Source organism: Mesoplodon densirostris, chromosome 3 (genome assembly GCF_025265405.1).
Source record: "Mesoplodon densirostris isolate mMesDen1 chromosome 3, mMesDen1 primary haplotype, whole genome shotgun sequence".
NCBI classification, from domain to species: Eukaryota; Metazoa; Chordata; class Mammalia; order Artiodactyla; family Ziphiidae; genus Mesoplodon; species Mesoplodon densirostris.
Window position 1 is genome coordinate 89281020 of NC_082663.1, and position 18936 is coordinate 89299955.

The window sequence follows — 18936 nt, forward strand, 5'->3', positions numbered from 1 at the left end:
CATTGGATGTTTCAAAGCCTCAATGCATGTTTTGTATCCTGAAAGACTATTGTTCTCACTTACAAAAGACATAAGAATCAAATTAATACTTTATTATCAAACACTATATACAACAGAGGTTGCTAATAATACAGAATTTAAAGAATGCAGTTTTTTTTAACGTTTTACTTTTCTTTCCTCTGCCACCCAAGAAAGTACAGTACAAAACAATAGTCTAAACTAACACGAACTATTACCTGGTCTATTAAAGGATACACGGTATCCACTAAACAGACAGATCCTTATTTCCCTGCTTCACGTTTCAAAGCCCTTGGCAACCAGGGGCAAAGGTCGCTGGGGTTTGACCGACTGGGGCTGAGAGGCGAGGCAGCAAAGGCTGCCCCTCATACTTTTGAACTGTTTTTGAAAATTAAAAGCTGCTACAAAGTTGCGTCGACATCCTCCTAAGCCCCCTGAGGGTTGTAACACCATCACAAAAGGCCACCAGCACTTTTTGGACAAGATGAAAACCGCATGATACCAGTCGTCTTCTTGAAAACTCCGTGACAAGCGTTACCTACAATTAACGTCACTTTTAGGTAGAGAAGCACATTGTCTATTGGTGTGGATAGTCTTGCCTTTTTTTTTTTTTTTTTTTTTTTTTACATTTAATTTGTAGTGGCACAGTGGTGAAGGGGTCTAATTTCACTGTGAAAAATGAAAGACAATGGCAGAGAGGGCCATGAGTAATTAATTATTTTATCATTTGTTAGAGACAAATGCTAGAAAAACCACAGAAGTCACCATTTCTAAAATGAAATTAGCACTGGTAATGTAGTTATGACTAACTGGAATCATTACAGGATCATTTGATTTCCTTGTGGTCATAGAACATGCAATATTATTTTGGTTCTATTGATCCATTTTAGAAGGCATCTTTTTCCCCCTACCCAAATCCCACTGGACCAACAAGCCTGTAACTAACTATTAATAAAAAAGAAGTATTACTGGATATTACTGAGAGTTCTGAGTATACAAATAGTTAATGCAAAAAATAATCCAATGCTGTGAACTTTTGTTTCAGTGAAATGGTGGCTGCCTTCTGTGATAAGACTCTGCCACTCCAGAGAAGTTCCTGATGTCTGGGGGAATAGGATTTAATCGGAGAGGCTGGCAACCTCTCACATGGTTCCAAGTGCGAACAGACCCAGCATTAACATCCACTCCAAACGGATCGGGTAAGCCCAGATTACATTTCAACATGTGTACAACTCTCCAGCGTGCAGCGCCTTTACAGCTGCCTTTCATTCACATATCTCTCTAATTCAGAACTACTCACAGTTCTTAGCAAATTCCCATTCATGAAGTATATCCATAATATGACCCCTCTTTTTTTTTTAACATGTACATTAAAAAAAAAAAACCAGTATATTAAAAAGTCCTTATTATGCTGGAACGCTTCCAGTTTTTCACATCTTACACGATCATTGCATTTATTTTTTGTTTTGTTTTGAAAGGCATGGTTTCTATTGACATGTCCTGCAACAGCAAAAAAGGCTTGCTTGATTTCTTTTCTTTTCCATTGGTCTGACCCTTTTCCCTGCCTAGGCTTTGGAGTTCAAAGTTCGTGACAGCCTCACCCGTAGCAACCCCCAAGGCTTGCATTTCCTGGTAATCGACTGGGAACATCCCTGTTGGCCGTGCTGACTTACTGTCCTCTTGCCCACCCCTACAATGAGACAAGGCAGCCCCCCCATATTTCTAAATGTATCAAGGGATACCACTTTTTCTCACAAGTTTAAATAGGACAAGCATATATACTCACTCTCAGCATAAAGTATATCTAAATAATGTATATTCTATTCTAGTGGATTTTTAAAAAAATAGTTTGTTAAAGTCTTTGGGACTCCATCTTGTTTATCTCCCACAGATAAACATATGTTCCCCCTACGCTTCAGGCTGTGTCAGAAAGGGAAAGAATATAAAATCAACTCTTGAATTTTTTTCGTTCCAGACTTTGGAATTTTTATTCCAAATTTCCCTTTAGCCCTCCCAAGTAGTATTGACTCGTGCGGGGACAGGGGTTTGTGTCTGAGCCCCTGTAGTCGTGGAGTGTGGAGCAAAGTGTGGGTATGAGGGTGGGAGTCAGGGAAAGGCCACAGCACACTGGCGCTCCAGCAAAGCCAAATTACATCTCCTCTGGCCACTGACACCCTTTCCTTGGTACACATTGTTCCCCCAGAGAAGTATCCAAAGCTATTCCATATACACTCATCAACCCTGGCTTGTCAGCCTCGGGGAAGGTCACTTTATTTGTAAAAATGCCTCTTTCAGTTTCTTAAAAAAAAAAAAAAAAAAAAAAGTTGTAGCACCATGGTGATCTGTACTCAAAGGAAAAAACATAATCTGGTGTGCGCTGCCCAGTCACCAAAAAAATTGGAGGCACTCACACATATATATCCCCCACCCAACGTAGCGTGTTTTCACACTTGCTCTGTGCTAACATTCCGGCACTCGACCCGCCTCCTAGACAAAAGGCTTCTTCTACGGAGCACAAGTTTTGCTGTCAAGAATGCTTTGAGACAGTCACCTTTTAAAAAACACAAAAACAAAAAACAGAAAACCAGTGTCTCAACCTTTCAGAAGCCTGTTCATTTATACACTCCTAGAGGAAATGGTGTAATATTATATCTGTTCTTAATACCTCCCCTCTGGACTTGACAGGGTGACATGATGCCCTGCACGATCATCTCACAGTCCTGAATGAGAAGGCGTAAGAATTGCATGGGAGAGGAAAACCCTCCTGGGCCTCGCCATCACCGGCTGCATCTGCCACTATCCTTCCTCGTCCACATACCGCTGACAGTGCGCTATAGGAGGTGAGCTCTTGGAGGAGAATGCACAGGAGCAGACGACCACGGGTGTCACTATAACCATTGGGCATTTTCATCTGGAGTCCATCTAATTTGCAAGGGGTGAGAGAAGGCAAGGGCAGGGGTGGGGTGAGGTGAGGGAGGCAGCAACTATGTTAGCTCCCCCGGCCCCAAGTTGTTGCTTAGAATTCAGGCTGAAAGAAAGAAAATAAAAATCTGACATCTGCCAAAAAACCAATAACAAATCCCTTCTTAGGATGAGCAGTTGGGTGGATCTCTGGTGTTCCAAGACCCTGATGTTTTCTGTGACAGGTGATGGGAGGAGACTGTGCTATAATGTCAAAAGCATCGCCAGGAGGAACAGTAGGATTGCCAAAAGGCGGCTGGGTATCCTCGGTGTTTGTGCCGCATTCTCGCCGCGGGATGGCTCGGCTGACTCGTGTACGGTATCATCTGTTCAAATAGAAAGCACACATTCCAATGAGATTTCACATCCTTAATAACCCTCTTGCAGCAGCCTGCTGTTAACAGACCGCGCCACCCTCTGCAAAGTAGGGTAATGAACCTTGCGCCACCATTGACTTTCATGTCTGCATAATTACTCATTATTTACAGCAAACAAAGGAGAGGCAGAGAAAATTGGACTTTCTTGGCAATATTAATACTTCCCTTAAAAACTGAGGTGAAAAATGTGCACACTGTAACCTTTGGCACGTGAGCTACTCAGGTTTGCTAGCAGTCGAACACACCATGCACAAACTTGGTATCTGAATGTACTTTTAAACCCAATATGCCATGGAGAAGGAAGTAACGGGGGTGGGGGTGGCAGGATGCAGTTAATGTTGGCATATTAGTGGTTAACCAGAATGGGCTGCTCTTTTTCCTCTTTTTAGCGGTTTCATAGGATTAGTGTTGAACGCCTGGTTGGTGGATGTCTAGGTGAATTTTCAAATGTGAAGAATTAAATGCCAAAACAACAGCATTTTAACTAAACTACATATAATGCTCACTAAACCTAAATAAATTGGTGCCCACTGGCTCGCCTACAATTAAGAATCAATTATGGTGCTAGTTCTATTACAAACCCTGTATCTCCAGGATTAAATTACTTGAACTTGACTATTTTTATTTTTGTCAGGCTGAAGCTGGGCACATAAATTATCAGTGTGGATGCAAATTTTCCTCTAAACAAAATGGATTAAGTGAGGTAAGTTTCTTTTATTTAGCTATAAAGTGTTCTATGAGACTGCCTCTGACTTTGGATAGCCTTCCTGAGCTGCATGATTAACAGGCTTAACTTCGAAACAGGAACTTTGCAGCAATTAGTACCCAAAGATAGACTGGAGGCTTGCCTATGAGCCAAGCTATGCTCTGGTGTGGCCAGTCTTCTTCCTTCCACCTGGCGTAACTCGTGCTTTTAGACTCAGTGATCTCTGAACTACACGTGAGGCCACCAGTGGAATTCTTTGGTAGATTTTATTTTAGCATCAGGGGAACTTCCTGTAGGAGCTCAGCGATTGTCAGGCTGGATTCACTCTATGGTCAGTCAGAGAGAATGGGTACAAGTGAGACTCTAGTGGTTGTTCCCAATTCTGTAGACCTCAAAGGATAATCGCTAGACATCCCTGAATGACCCACCTCGAACACCTTAATGGATTAATAACTCTATTCTATTAAATTCATTTCTGTTTTCACATCACACAGCATGTCACAATAGGGATGCTTTTTCTTTACTAGGCAGAGCCACACTCCCTGTTATTCGTCCTAAAGCGACCACCTTTCAGGCTCAGGCTGGCCTCTACTTCAGGTATGCTCACGTGGGCTGTTTCTGTTCATTACATTCACTCCCTATATGAACTTAGAAATATGTCTTCTCAGCATCGAGGCTTCTGCTCTGGAGGGCTCGTGTCATTTTAACCTGTCCCCACGGGTAGAAGCTGCTGCATCCCTGTGGCAAATTTGCTCTCCTCTCCTGGACCTTAGCAAACCTGCATGGAATACCTATTAGCTTAAGAGACTATAAAAGGTTAGGGAGCAAGAATGGGAAGTTAAATGGATGCAGGGGAAAATGTAAAGCCGCACATGATGCAGTCAAATACTTGTGGACTCTTTTCTCTGCCGTTTCTTAGCCTTGCAAATGTATTAAATATGTAGTTAGGAGGTAGACATAAATGCCCTTAACAGCCCTGAAAAGAAAATCCAAATCACTGTCTTAAAAGCACCAACCTGTTGTTATTCGGAATAATAGAGTACTTCAGGCTTAATTGTGAAAGAACCATAAACCCAGAGGATTCCAGAGTTCATTTTGAAATACCACTTACTTATATTTATACACCTGAAATTACATCAGCTATTGGGTTCTTCTCAGTCTTATCTTCACCAACATATTACCCAGTCCTCTTCCTTGTAAAGTTTGGAAGTGTACTGATAAAAGAGGTACCCAAGTAACACGTAGATACTCAGTTGTGAGCTTGAAGGGGACTCGCCTTCTCAGTCTGACCAGGGTGCTCAGCGAGCGCTGTCCCTGCTCTAGGCCCACACAGCACAAGACGGGGGGATGAACCTTGCACACCTTTGAGACGAAAGCGTTTGTTTATCATATAAGAGAAGCCATGAGGCCAATGTGCCTTTTGATCCTCAAATCATGGCCATCTTTGGAATTGGCCTTTTTCTAAGCAACCAACCAGTAAATACCCTCTTGCCCTCAAAGGAGAAAATCAGTCCCCTTAGGGGACCAGGGTTCTTCTCTTCTCACTGTAACATTGGTCCTGGCTCAGGATTCTACAGAGCATCCTTTGATTAAACAGGGCCTCAGTGTTGGGAGATTCTGTGGCCCCCAGGAAGCAAAATGAAAAACAGGCTGTTTGTTATTTAGGTAAGAGGAATTTCAGAATTCTAAAGAGGAATTCATAAGCAAAATCTATACCAATGGAAATTACACCTAAACATGAGAGAATTTCTAAAACTTGTAACAGTGAATGTGGCTTGAAAAAGAAAATACTTCTCTTCAGAAGCCAAATCAAGTCTTGCCTCCTGGCTACAGGATTCCACAACATGAGGCTTTCGGTTGTTAACTGAGAGAATACTGGCAATATTTTGGAGCATATTATGTGGCATATGTGTGCCCTGAGATCATCCTGTATCCCTGATGATAGGAAACTGGCAGGCAGAGTGTGCAAGCAAACAAAAAAGACAAACAAACACATTCCAAAGACAGGTGAATTAGTATACATTGCTGAGAACATGCAGTGGAATCCTTTCAGCCTTGCTGGCTTCATAAGGTCTGGGTCTGCCCTCAACCATCCAGCACAGTGGTGCGGAGCTGCAAGTATGAATTTTCTAAGGAGTACAGGGAAGTATCAAATCTATTATTGCATTCATGCAGCCAGGGATCGTAGTTCAACCTCGTCTTTCTTCTTTAGTGAAGGTGATCACCAGAATGCCCTTAAATATATAGTCATGACTGACTGACTCAGGGAGCTTCTTCCTGCAAGCACACCTGCATGCCTCTCCCCAACACACACACACACACACACACACACACTCTCTGACCACATTCTGTCAAAGCTTTGCAAACTTCTATCAGTTACAGGTGTATAGATTTGGGGGCCATCATGGACTTAAATGCTCACTGAAAAATAGTCTGTTTCCCCCAAAGACAGTGAAATATGTTCACATATGAGTGCATGTTAGTATCTTGCATTTTATCACTAGTTGAATTCAAAGGTAGTTTTCCTAATGTCAGAACAGTCCTCAGTGTGCCTCTTCATTACCAGTGAAAAACATGCAATCTGTTATGTTTCTAAACAGCCTCTTGCTTTCCCGATAGGCAATGGAATTTACCTGGAAAAAGATTACTGGAAAGCTCTGCCTATATTCTGCAACGGTGTACATCAAAAACTCTTAATTCAGGGTAACTTATAACGTGCCCAACCCTGCCGGTCAGCCTACACATGACTTATGAACAAAGCCAAGATAGTAAAAGTTCTCTCCATGGACATCTCTATGTCTAGCAATGGTAAGAGAATCCTTTTATACTAGTGTAGGGATGGGAGTTGAGAAATATGAATATTACACCTGGATCTGTGTGTAACTAGCTGCACGGCCTGGGCAAGTTACAAAAGGAAGAGTGTAGACTCTGGGGTCCTTAAAAGATCTCATCTCACTCACAGATCCTGTGATGGCCCAAGTCCTCAAGCTTGTGAGGAGTCTGGAACCTTGAAAAGCCACAGTAATGCTTCCAGATTTCCAGAACACAATTAAAACGTCTCCATGTCAGCACTCATTCTTTGCAACTTTCTAAAGCAGCTAACGGATCCCTGGGGAGCCACTAAGGCCTCTGAGAGCTTATTGTACACACCTCTCCTCTGTGCTCTAGCTAAGATGCCTGCCTTAGAAAAACAGGAACGCTTGGGGAAAAAGCCTAACTCTTGACCTGTCAGTTACAACGTGGAAGCTATTGTATGCCCTGAGGCACCACATTTACTCAAGGTAGGTTTTCCTAAGGCTCATGGACTGTGTGTCCCAGTAACAATACTCAAAGGATAAAGTGGACCTCACAACCTTTTAATTTCCAGGGCCATCAGAAAGGTAAGTCCTACTGCAAATAGGTGGGGAAAAAAGTCTCTGTTTACATAAGAGGGGGCTTACAACTTTCTGGGAAGAGGAAATAATTCTGTCCTTAAGCTTTGAGATAGTCACAGGAGATAGGTAAGGAAACGAGTGAAGATCTCAAGCAAGTAGGGTGAGGAAAGGAAACCACAGGTACGGTGGGCATCCAGGGGCTTTGAGGCACACTCCTCAGTGAACAGAGGATAGAGGGCTCCCCCCACCTCATAATCAGTCTAGCTCATTAAAGAGCCAGATTGAATTTATAACCAAGTGGAGAGTTTACAGAGTTTACATTATCCACAGTATGCTGCAGTACAAAGGCTTCAACGATCCCGTTGGTGGGTTTTATTTTTCTTCTTAGTGATGGTGGGAAAGTTTGGGTGTATGGAAGATAGAAGTGGTAGAAAAGATTTACTTCTCCTCAATACTTGTTTTGCCTCAGTAATCAAGGATCACGTTTGGCTCGACAGACTACTGCAGATACGTCTGTGGGAGCAGCAGGTGCATGAGTTTGTGGTGTTTGTTAGGAGGCAACATGGTTATGCTTCTCCAGACCTATTTCTATTGACAACAGCACAAATAATATTTGAAGTAAAATGAAGTCCTTTAGATCAGTTCAATGATGCATGTGCATTTCTAGAGAAAACTAAATAGGTTGAATTAGCTGCTATTTTGTGCAATAGTCTTATTACTTTTATCCATAGATTTGGATATAATATAAAAGTAAAGTTTTATAAGCACAGACAGTAGAAATTTTTTTCTGTCTTACATGAAAACAGATCCATTAATAGTCACAGTAATTCACCAGCATGCTCAGAGGATGTGGTAAAAAAGTAGTGAGACTTTTAGCATTCTGATGGGGCTTCTATACTAGGATACTGCATTGTATCAAACCCATGTCAAAAAAAAAGAAAAGTCATAATTTATCTAACATGCATTACACAGAGATACTGGAGGAATGAGGTAGAATATAAGTAATATTAGCATTGCTAGCAATGAGCAAAAGCAGAGCAACTGTAACATGCAAACATGCGGAGAGGAAGAAAGGAAAAAAAGTACTGAAGCACCAGAGAGAGATGCATTTGTTAAGAGAGATTCTCTAAGCATACTAACCTGCTGGTTCTAATGAATTTTCTACTTTGTCGTTAACATCGAAAACACGATCATGAACACCTATAGTTTTCATACAGCTATCTATAACAAAAATAGAGATAACAGCCAAATATGTTAGTGAAGACACCCTTAAACTCCCGTTTCTTTCTTTTTTCTTTCTAATTTTTCCTTTTACTTATGGAGAGACTGTTTTACAATCAGTGGCATGTATCCAAATGCCAATATTGTTCCCATTTGCTGTGCACGTACAACAGTCTGAGAAACAACAAGTTAGCAACTGCTGTGTACTTAAAATAAAGGCATCATGAAAAATAATGAGAAAAAATATGATGAAAACTGAAACATGGATGTTGATAATACGAAACAGATACCACACAGGATTTACAGTAAAAAAAAGTTTTACCGCTGTGAACCAGACCACACAATAGAGCATGCGCAGTGAAGCCACCCTCAGAAGCTCATTTTAGTGAACTTACTTGTTGGTCGCACAAAGACTTTGAGCTTTAGACAGGACCGTCTTCCATTATCTGGGATTGCAGAGGCTGTGGAGAAGACAAAAAGAGAGAGCAAGAGAGAAAGGAGAGAACACCACCAGATTATTCATTTTCAAATGCAAATGGTCCACAGTAAATTCTTTCATGAACAATGGGCGCTTACTCTAATTCTTCCCAGAAGATGAAACAAATACTTTTCAGACTGACACTGACTGACTGCTATCGAAAGGGCTACTTTCCTATACCTATCTTGCCTTTGCAATACAATAAAGAAAGAATCATGTAAGAACATTGGTAGTCTACAGAAGAATACTTTGGATTCTTATTTCAAAGGCTCTTGCGTTTAACTTGATCTGTAATCAGTTTTCTCTAAAATAAGAAGATAACGCCGCGCGAGTCCTCCTGCTTTCATAGAGAGCTCCTCCTCTGCTGCAGGAAAGGGGCCCGCAGCCACCAGAACCCAGGGTGTAAGCGTTGGCAAAATCCAGTTAACAGTTACAAGGCCAACTTAAACATGACCTAGTTCTGCTGGGGAAAGCAAAGCTCTGTCTGTCCTGAAAGCCTGTCTGTCAGTGCTTTGCAGGTAATTCAATTAGAGGTTTTACTCAGAACTTGGCTCCACATTCTGTATGACTAAACCGAACCCAGCAACTTCCATCAGGCTATTATAAGTACAATATGCTATTGAGAAAGTACTGGGTTGCAATGGTACATTTATTTTTAAAAATTTGCCACAGAGAAGGATGGAATTAATAAAGTGGGCTTACCAAAACATGACAACATGTTTCAAGTTATAAATCATTTGAGGAAGAAACTTTCTTCTCCTCTTCAAGATAATAAGACTGTAAACTTCCCCTGCGTTTGAAAGATGATCTCCCCTCAGTACACCCAGCATAATGTCAAAGGGATTTCCAAGGCAGTAAGACCCTTAACAATCACACATATGTTTACACATGCATTCTAGAGATGACAAAAATTACAGACATGAGTGCTGCATACTTTCTTCCCTATGTGTTTGCTTCAAGTGTTTTCTTTGTTCAGAAAGAGCAGATGATATCAGTCAAAACACACATGGCTCACAATTAGTTTGGTAATAGCCTCAGTGACAAAGAGAGGACCGGTGTTCAGTGTGCCTTCTCCCTCCTCTATTCTTCATGTCCCTCATGGTGAGCCCAGAAAACTAAAATGCTGATTTTGCAGGTGAGAGGATTCAAGATGCAAACTCTGGACTAATTTCCCAACAATCTCCTCATGTAACTCCAGGTCCACATCCTGGAGGAGAACTTATAAAGTCACCACCTAAAAGACATCAAGCTGGAAAGGACCCCCTGTGTCGCTATTCAACACCTGTTGAAAACTCTCTTCATTCTTAGACCAAAGTAGATACAGAAAAGATGTTTTCAGCCCTCCCCATCTTCGTGTTCGCTCTGACAAGCAGTTAAGAAGTGCTAACAGCTGGCTTTGCTGTAGGCTTTCATTAAATCAAAGTCGGAAAAACTCCCTCTACTGACATTTACAGTAACTAGTGTGTTATTTAGGGCACAATATTTGCACTCTGTGGTTTGATCCAGGAAATGATGTCCTTCCTGTGGACCCCAACTGCGAATGCGCATGTCACAAATACAGTACACATAGGTGACTCCAATTCATTAGAAAAACCATGGGTTCTCGAGATAGTTTATATCTTATTTATGAGAGGTGGTGTGAAAAAGTGACACATGGATATTTACGCTGCTGTGCTATGGATTTCTGAGCTGAGAAGAACTTACTGCAAGCCTTGTGAACTTGATTTACCACGTGCAATAGCTGATTTTAACTGATACTGTAAGATATAACAGGCTCAAGGCAAGAGCAAATGTTTGTTTTAGTGGGGGAACTTCTTAGAGTTAGCACACATTTTTCAGATTTATATATAGGAGAAATTCTATAAATCCAGGACATAAAAATCATTGTGGGGCAGGCACACTGAAATAACTAAACATCAACAAATGATAAACTGTCCAGGAAAAATTCAAGAGAGTTCTCTCACCAGCTCGCAAAGAGGGACAATTAGCCTTAGTTACTGGATGAGCTATGTTATTCTGTACACTAAAAATATTAAATGTACTTATATTTATGTAAAGACCTCTCTTCCCCATCAGACTTCTCCCTTACTTCCTCATCTCCTCTCTATCACCAGAAAAGCTGTATGACAATGATAACGTGACTGATACCTTATGATGCTGTTTGACTATTATACTCTAATCCTTAGAAAGACTGATGAACAAAGAATATAAACATATAATGTGAGTACACAGCGCAGATTACATTAAGTCACTTGACTCCACAGCCTCCGACCTGAGCTCATGAAATCTTAACCTAAGTCAGTATAACTTGGGTTCCTTGTTTGCCACGTTGAAAAACAAAAATAATACCGGAAGGCGTAAAAACTTTTCCCATATGTCAGCAAAACTCAATTTTTTATGCAAGGTTTAAAAAACTGGGAGTGTGGCTTTATTCCATGTCCTGTTCCAGGTTTCCTAACCCCACACCTCTTGCCTGACAAATAGAGAGTGCCTTTATACCACTTAATAAGAGCGATTATTAGTAATATTTGAGTATATAAGGTAATATGCAAGTGCTTTACTAGTCACACCTAAACAACAAAGCAGAGGCTTGAAGCATTAAAAACACAAAACAGAGGAACTGAAAAATGTAATAGTCACACAAGTAAATTTATAAAGAAAATCCTCTTGGGATCAATTATGAGCAAGGCTGAAGATGGACATGAGGGAGTAAAAACTTAAAATGTGTCTGGCCTTTGTCAGGAGGTCGGTATTATTGATCTCTATGATTCTAGAGACACACATCACTTTATAATAAGTAACACTATTTTAGGTAAAACAATACTCTGTTTTCCTTAGAAAATTAATAGTGAATGTTTGGAAACTGATAGTAAATAATTACTACCATTTATTATATATTACTGCAGCTTTATCTATCCACTCAAACGCTTTTAAAACTGCTATGTACAGTTGCCCTGTTAGGTGCTGTGGACGCAAAGATGTATAAGACAAACTGTTTTCTGTCCTTGTGCTGTGCTTATCCCAGCTGGGGACGTAGGTAGGAAACACAGTTTAGGGACCAGGAGGCATCCATGTGGTAACTGAGGTTTGCATGAGCTTCATCTGGGCCTGTGAGGGTGTCCCAGGAGTGTTTATCAGAGGGAATTTTATCCAGGCTTTACAGGTCCTCCAGAAGCCAACCAACAGCAACTGGGACAAAAGAATTATAACATTTCATCTCTGAGTTCCCAAATCGGAGCTTTAGCAACCAAAAAGAGGTCTTCACCTGCAACAGGGGAAAGAAACCTAGACCTGAACTCTTCCTATAATGATATTTGGATTTTCTGTGCTGGAGAGGTTGTGGAGAAAAGGGAAGCCTCCTACACTGTTGGTGGGAATGTAAATTGGTACAGCCACTATGGAGAACAGTATGGAGGTTCCTTAAAAAACTTATAATAGAACTACTGTATGACCCAGCAATCCCACTACTGGGCATATATCCAGAGGAAACTCTAATTCGAAAAGATACATGCACCCCAATGTTCACAGCAGAATACTTACAATGCCAAGACATGGAAGCAACCTAAACGTCCACGGACAGATGGAAAGATAAAGAAGATGTGTATATATTTATATAATGGAATATTACTCAGCCATGAAAAAGAATGAAATAATGCCATTTGCAGTGACATGGATGGACCTAGAGATTATCGCACTAAGTGAAGTAAGGCAGACAGAGAAAGATAAATACCATATGATATCACTTACATATGGAATCTAAAATATACAAATGAACTTATTTACGAAACAGAAACAGACTCACAGACATAGAAAACAAACTTATGGTTACCAGGGAAAAGCAGGGAGGGAGTTTGGGATTACAATATACAAACTACTGTATATAAAATAGATAAACAAGGTCCTACTCTGTAGCACAGGGAACTATACTCAATATCTTGTAATAAACTATAATGGAAAACAATCTAAAAAAAAAAAAAATATATATATATATATATATAAAACTGAATCATGTTGCTGTACACCAGAAACTAACAAAACATTGTAAATCGACCATACTTCCATTAAAAAAAGATATATGGATTTTAAAATAGAATTTGTCAGATTAAAATGAGAAATTCAATTCATGTCTTAAACATTTGTCACATAGTCCAAATTCATATCCCTTTACTCAGTTTACTGCTGAAAATGTACATTTGGAGTCAGGAAGCTGGGAGTAGGGGTGTGGGGACCATTAAAACAAGCACAGCCTCCCATTCCACGATCTTAATAGCAACTTTATAAATCAATCCACAGAGTCCCTTCCCCCTGATGATCTGCAAAGTACCCATCACCACCTTACAACACATAATGAAATATAATCTAGGGGCCCTCTGGAGTATCCTGCTAAAAAAGGGCTGCTTATCTTCGCTCTGTTTCATGACTTCAGACAGGAGCTCTAACTTCAGCCATTCCTGAAAACCTGTTTGCTTGCTCTCCTGGGGCTCAGGTGAGCATGGCTCAGCACTTATCAGCCAATTTGATACATAAAGGGGACCACATTCAATGCCTCCAAATCAGTACCTCCAAAGGCTGTATTTAGCATTGCAAATATTTGTAGCATTCACAACACAGTTAACTGTGGGCCCCTCGGCTGGATGCGGCATCCTGCTTGTGGCAGGCAACTTCTGACCTAGCTCCGACAATCCGCACCTGGTATGCATGCTCTGTGTCTGCCCCTCCCCTTGAGAGTGGGCTGGCCCTGGTTGCTTGCTTCTGGTGAGTTGAATACAGCAAAAGTGATGGGATGTCACTTCTGTGATTATGTTGTAAAAGACTGTGCCCTCCTTTCTCCTTAGCACGCTTGCTCACCTTCTGAAGCAGGGTGCCACACTGTGAGGTTCTCAGTGGAAAGGCCCACATGGCAAGGAGCAGAGGGAGACTTCCAGACAAGCGCGTGCAAGGAGCTGACACCTCAGTGCAACGACCCGCAAGGAGCAGAATCCAGCTAACAATCATGAGAGTGAGCTACAAATTGAATCCTTCTCAGCCGAGCCTTCAAGTGACTGTCGCTTTGGGAGAGACCCAGACCCAGAGGACGCAGCTAAGCTGCCCCTGGATTCATGACCCACAGAAATTGTGAAATAATAAATGCTGTCTTAGCCACAAATCCGGGGGTGATTTGTTACTCAAGAGCTAACTGACATAATGCTGTGCAATCAAGGGTTTCCCATGCCCACTTGAGGCTTTAGGACTAAGGCACCGGAGTGCACTGTGCTGAAGGCTCCCACACAGCAGCTCCTCCCTGATTCTGCTGCCATGTCTAAACAAACGCACCCCTTAGGAGTTTACTTTTCAAGCTACTGGTACAAGTCCACTTAAAACAGGCCTTGAAGAGAGGTAATTATAAACTGCTGTTGAGGAAACACTACAAGACATCTCTATTTGTTTTCACTCCGGCATTTAAAAACTGTTTTTCATTTTCCTCCCATGCCACTTAGCTTTTGCTAATGCAGCCAGCCTGTGCCGTTTCTCGTAATTAGCATGATGCCTCACATTAACTCCAAATTGCTGGGGGAACCTAAATGAGCTTTGATACAAAACGTAAACTTAAATCATAAGAGAGAATGCCCTTCCTCAAATGTGAGAAATAGAATATAAAGATGGGCTTGAAAACACCGGAAATAAGAGGACTTTAAATCATAAGTTAAAATTTCTCTTCGTATCAAAAAACTCCTATTTATCTTTTATACAGGCTATCACGTTAAACATCATGAGATCTTAAGCAACTCAAAAGCAATCAAGGAAACAAATCTTCTTCATAAGGAACCGAAAGTTTAGAAGGAGAGGGGTGAGATTCTCATATTTTCTTCACATTTTCAGGCCCAATCCTGTACTCGTTAGTTCATTTTATCATCCCTCTGCGCCTAACCTTATTCATCCTCAAATCGTAATTCCAAAAGCCAAATCCTTCTCCTTTTCTGTGTCCCTTGTCAACCTGGGTACTTTGGGAAATTTTATTTTTAAAAAATAATCAGCTGCTGCTTTTCCAAAGAAATGAGTGTGTGTGTTGGGGGGGGGGGGAGTTAAAAACACAGTTTTCCATTGTGTTTGCCACAGACAATATTTCTTAATTTGTGCAAGTCAAAAGAAAAGATGGGCTATTAGCTGTTAGCACAGCCCAGGTTTTCCTCTGTAGGTTTTCATGGGGTCTCACATACAACATAGATATATGTAAATTAGACAGGTGATGGCAGAATTAAGCACTAATATTCTTTTCACAATAAATGCTGAAGAAGTAAAGCCCATTTAAACAAATGGTACTACGGAAAATGTCTTGTAGAATTTAATGAGTCAATAAAATCCATTTTGCGTATGTGGGTGGAGGGTGGGGAAAAGAAGAAGTGGTGGGAATAGGATAGAGATTAACCAAAGCCATATGGACTTCTTGGAAAATGGTTACCAGATCCTCAGGAAAAGTCTTAAAACAAAAGTTAGGCCTCTTGAAAGAAGACCCCGGCAACAACTTGCAGCTGGCTATCTGCCCTTCTTAAGAGCAGCACAATACCTAATTTTCATATTAAAAACAAAGTCACCAGTTACGATGCAATACGTCTCACCAGTCTACCTTCTGAGATTTAAAAGTCACGTTTTAATAACCTGCTTTTGGCCCCGGGTTTATCAAGCTTGCACCCTAAGAGCAACCTAGCCGCCGACTGCTCTGCCCACACAATTCATCTCCCACAGCCTGCTGTGTCACAAGACTTGAATCACTGGCAGGTTAAGGTCAAAGCCCCAGAGGTACAACTTGGAAACGAGGTTACTAAGTAAAGGTGGAAGCCTTGGAGAAATTTAAAATATCATGTAAACAACAGATACTTTGATATGGCTCTGGGGATGTTTCTTTTTAAAAAACTAGAAAAGGAAGAGGGGTATTTCCAACAATAAAATAAGGTAGAGTGTACTCTGCAAGCTAAATCTTGGTTTCAACACCAGGGAACTGTAACAGGGACAAAAAATTAGAGCAGAGTTCAGGGTGAGAGAAGTAAAATAAGTTCCAGCTGTGCAGCCTCAGACAAAAGAAAAAATAGGAGGTACCCACCCATCACACCCATGCCCCCCCATCTCTCTACCCTCTTAGGCAAAGTTTCCCTGCAAATGGCTAACCTAAGTGTTATTTAAGTTCCAGCAGCTAAGCCTCAGTAGATCAATTACTTTTTCTTAGCAACCTCAAATAAATGGCTGAGGACAAATTCTTTCCGCGATTTCTAGGAATAAACAAATAAGACATTATCATGTTTTTGTACACATTTGTTTGAAGTGTGGGCAAACTTTTACTTGCTTTTTAAAGCACAGTGACAACAAACTTGTTTCTACTGCTTATTGAGGAAGGCTAGTCCCATGTATTTTGATATCTGTTAAGGCATGACCAAAAAATAACCTGGATTTCAGAGAATGCTTTTAAAATATCCTCTATAAGAAGCATTTCTAATTCTTTTTAAGAAAAATTTAAGTCAGCTTAAACCTCAGATTCTGAACCTAGACTTGATCTTCTTCCATGATATGACTCGCAAATTCCAGCCCACATAGGCACAGAATGCAACATAACACTTAGATATCATTTGAATTGTTAACAAAACCTTAAATACGAGGAAATATATAGTTCAGTTCCTAATTGGATATTTTACTATTTTTCAAAAATTCACTGAACATCTTTGAACAGTTAGGGAAGAAAAAAGTTTCCTATTATACACGAGTGTTGTAGCTATTTTCTGAGACCTGGGCTTGCCTGAGGCAGTACTACTGAAATGACTGTACCAGGCCTTTAAGGTCAGATAGCTGTGTCTTGTTTGTGGTGATTTTGGTGAATTTCACCTGCTCTACCAAATAGGTATAATCTGGCAAAAGAAGACAGGAAAAATGATTCACTTATAAAAACTCTTCTTCAGCTAGAAGCCACATAATAAAGGTAATAACAACAAAAACAAAAACTCAGACAAATGCAGAATTCCTAGAATCCCAAGGAGGAACTATTTCTATTATTACTTTGACACAGGGCCCTTGGGTCATCTCTGTGATATGCTATTGGGGTGACAGTTAACTGATAAGCATTGAAAGCCACAAATCCCATTACTCATTTCTACAGTCTTAACAGAAACAATGTCATTATCATACAGCACTAATGTAGCAAGACAGCAAATTACTAATAAATATCAAGTTAATACAATCCAAAGAAACTCCTAGAAAAAAGTTAATAGTATTTCTTTAAACCTTTCATAACCACTTTCATCCTTATCTTCCTTGGTGAAGGGCCTTGGAAAGGACATGGGTTAGTGGTTTGAGTGCATGTATAATGATGATCTGAACTTTCTCCCTGGTTTACTACCCATTCTGACTTGTTTTCTGCCTTGCAGTCTGCTGGTTAACCCACACAGGCTTTGGTTTCCCTGTGAGATTACCCCTCTAGAAGAAAAGTTGAAGTATGCCCAACTTTAGAGGGCCTGTGAACTTCTATATTGCACTTGGAAACTCAGGTGACAGATCCCTTTAGATCTAGAATATCATTTCACTGTGCCACAGATTGATACCATCAGCTCTGCCCGTATCGCTCCCTCTGCACAGCGATTTCCCTAAAGCAAGCAGACTCTGGTTCTAAGTGCAAATTTGGGGCGGGGGGGAAAGGATCAGCTCTGGATAGTTGTGGCATAAAAGTTATTTATGGGCTTCCCTGGTGGCGCAGTGGTTGAGAGTCCGCCTGCCGATGCAGGGGACACGGGTTCGTGCCCCGGTCTGGGAGGATCCCATATGCCGCGGAGCGGCTGGGCCCGTGAGCCATGGCCGCTGAGCCTGCGCGTCCGGAGCCTGGGCTCTGCAACGGGAGAGGCCACAACAGTGAGAGGCCCGCATACCACACACACACACACACACAAAAGTTATTTATGAGGCATAAGGGAAACCAGGGGGACAAGTGTGACCCTTTATTTCTAGCCTAAATTAGACAAACTGGATTCTCCCATAGTTTTGTGTGTATGGAGGTTGGGGGTGGAGAGCAAAGGGGTTTATGTGAGGATGTGCACTGAAGCTGGGGTGAGAGTTTAGAGAAATCAGAAAGGGCAGTGAAAGACCCTGTTCCTTCTGGAAAAATCATGCTTAGATACTGTGCGTTCTTTTTTTCAACCCGTTTTAAGAATGTGAGCATGCGATTATATTAGAGGGACACTGCCAAAGATGAGGACATAAATCCTGTAGAGAAGCAACTGGGCTGCGCACTGAGACAGCCTCTGCAGCTGCACAGACTAACTGTGCTACAGCGATGGCGCTAAATAAAACCAGTCCAGAGGCGGTGCAAACACTGCACCCATGCCTACACCCATCTCTGGATGTTGTGCTGCTGTAAATGGTTCCTACTCCTGTCTTTAATATTCTTTTGCATCACATTTGGGTAAATATCTCTCTACACAAATCAGTCGTTTCTTTGGTTGTTCTTAGTCAGCAGGTCACGGTTCCCCCACTGTCTGCCATCTCTGGTGGTATGATTCGTATCTAGGCAGGAGTAGCATTTGTTTGGGCAGCAGTCCCCTAAAGGAACCCTAGAGTCCTGAACAAATTAGTGTTCTCTCTTTGGAAAGTTGAGTTCTACCAAGGACGGAGTTATTTAGGCACCAGGACTGTACGTTTTGTTTCACACCAAAAATGCTTTCCTTGATGAAGAATTTATGTTGATGGAGTGAATAAAATCAAAGCTAACGATAGGGACTGTATTCTTCTTTGCTCTGGTTGTCTCTAGGTAGGACCATTTCTAGTCAAGTCAATGGCTGTGCATTG

The 18936-nt window shown here is 41.2% G+C and overlaps 1 protein-coding gene across 2 annotated transcripts in view; it reads right to left on the minus strand.

Moving 5' to 3' along the window:
* Window positions 1–618: 618 nt before the first annotated feature.
* Window positions 619–18936, minus strand: part of EFNA5 (ephrin A5) — a 278842-nt gene continuing 260524 nt past the window's right edge. Inside the window, exons 3-5 of one of the 2 annotated variants that reach the window (XM_060091837.1) lie at window positions 9053–9118; window positions 8577–8657; window positions 619–3305 (exon numbers count right to left, since the gene is read on the minus strand). In XM_060091837.1, the coding sequence (XP_059947820.1) occupies window positions 3184–3305; window positions 8577–8657; window positions 9053–9118 (269 nt within the window). In that variant the 3' untranslated portion in view covers window positions 619–3183. The remainder of the gene's footprint in view (window positions 3306–8576; window positions 8658–9052; window positions 9119–18936) is intronic. The other variant, XM_060091838.1, reaches the window with a different exon arrangement.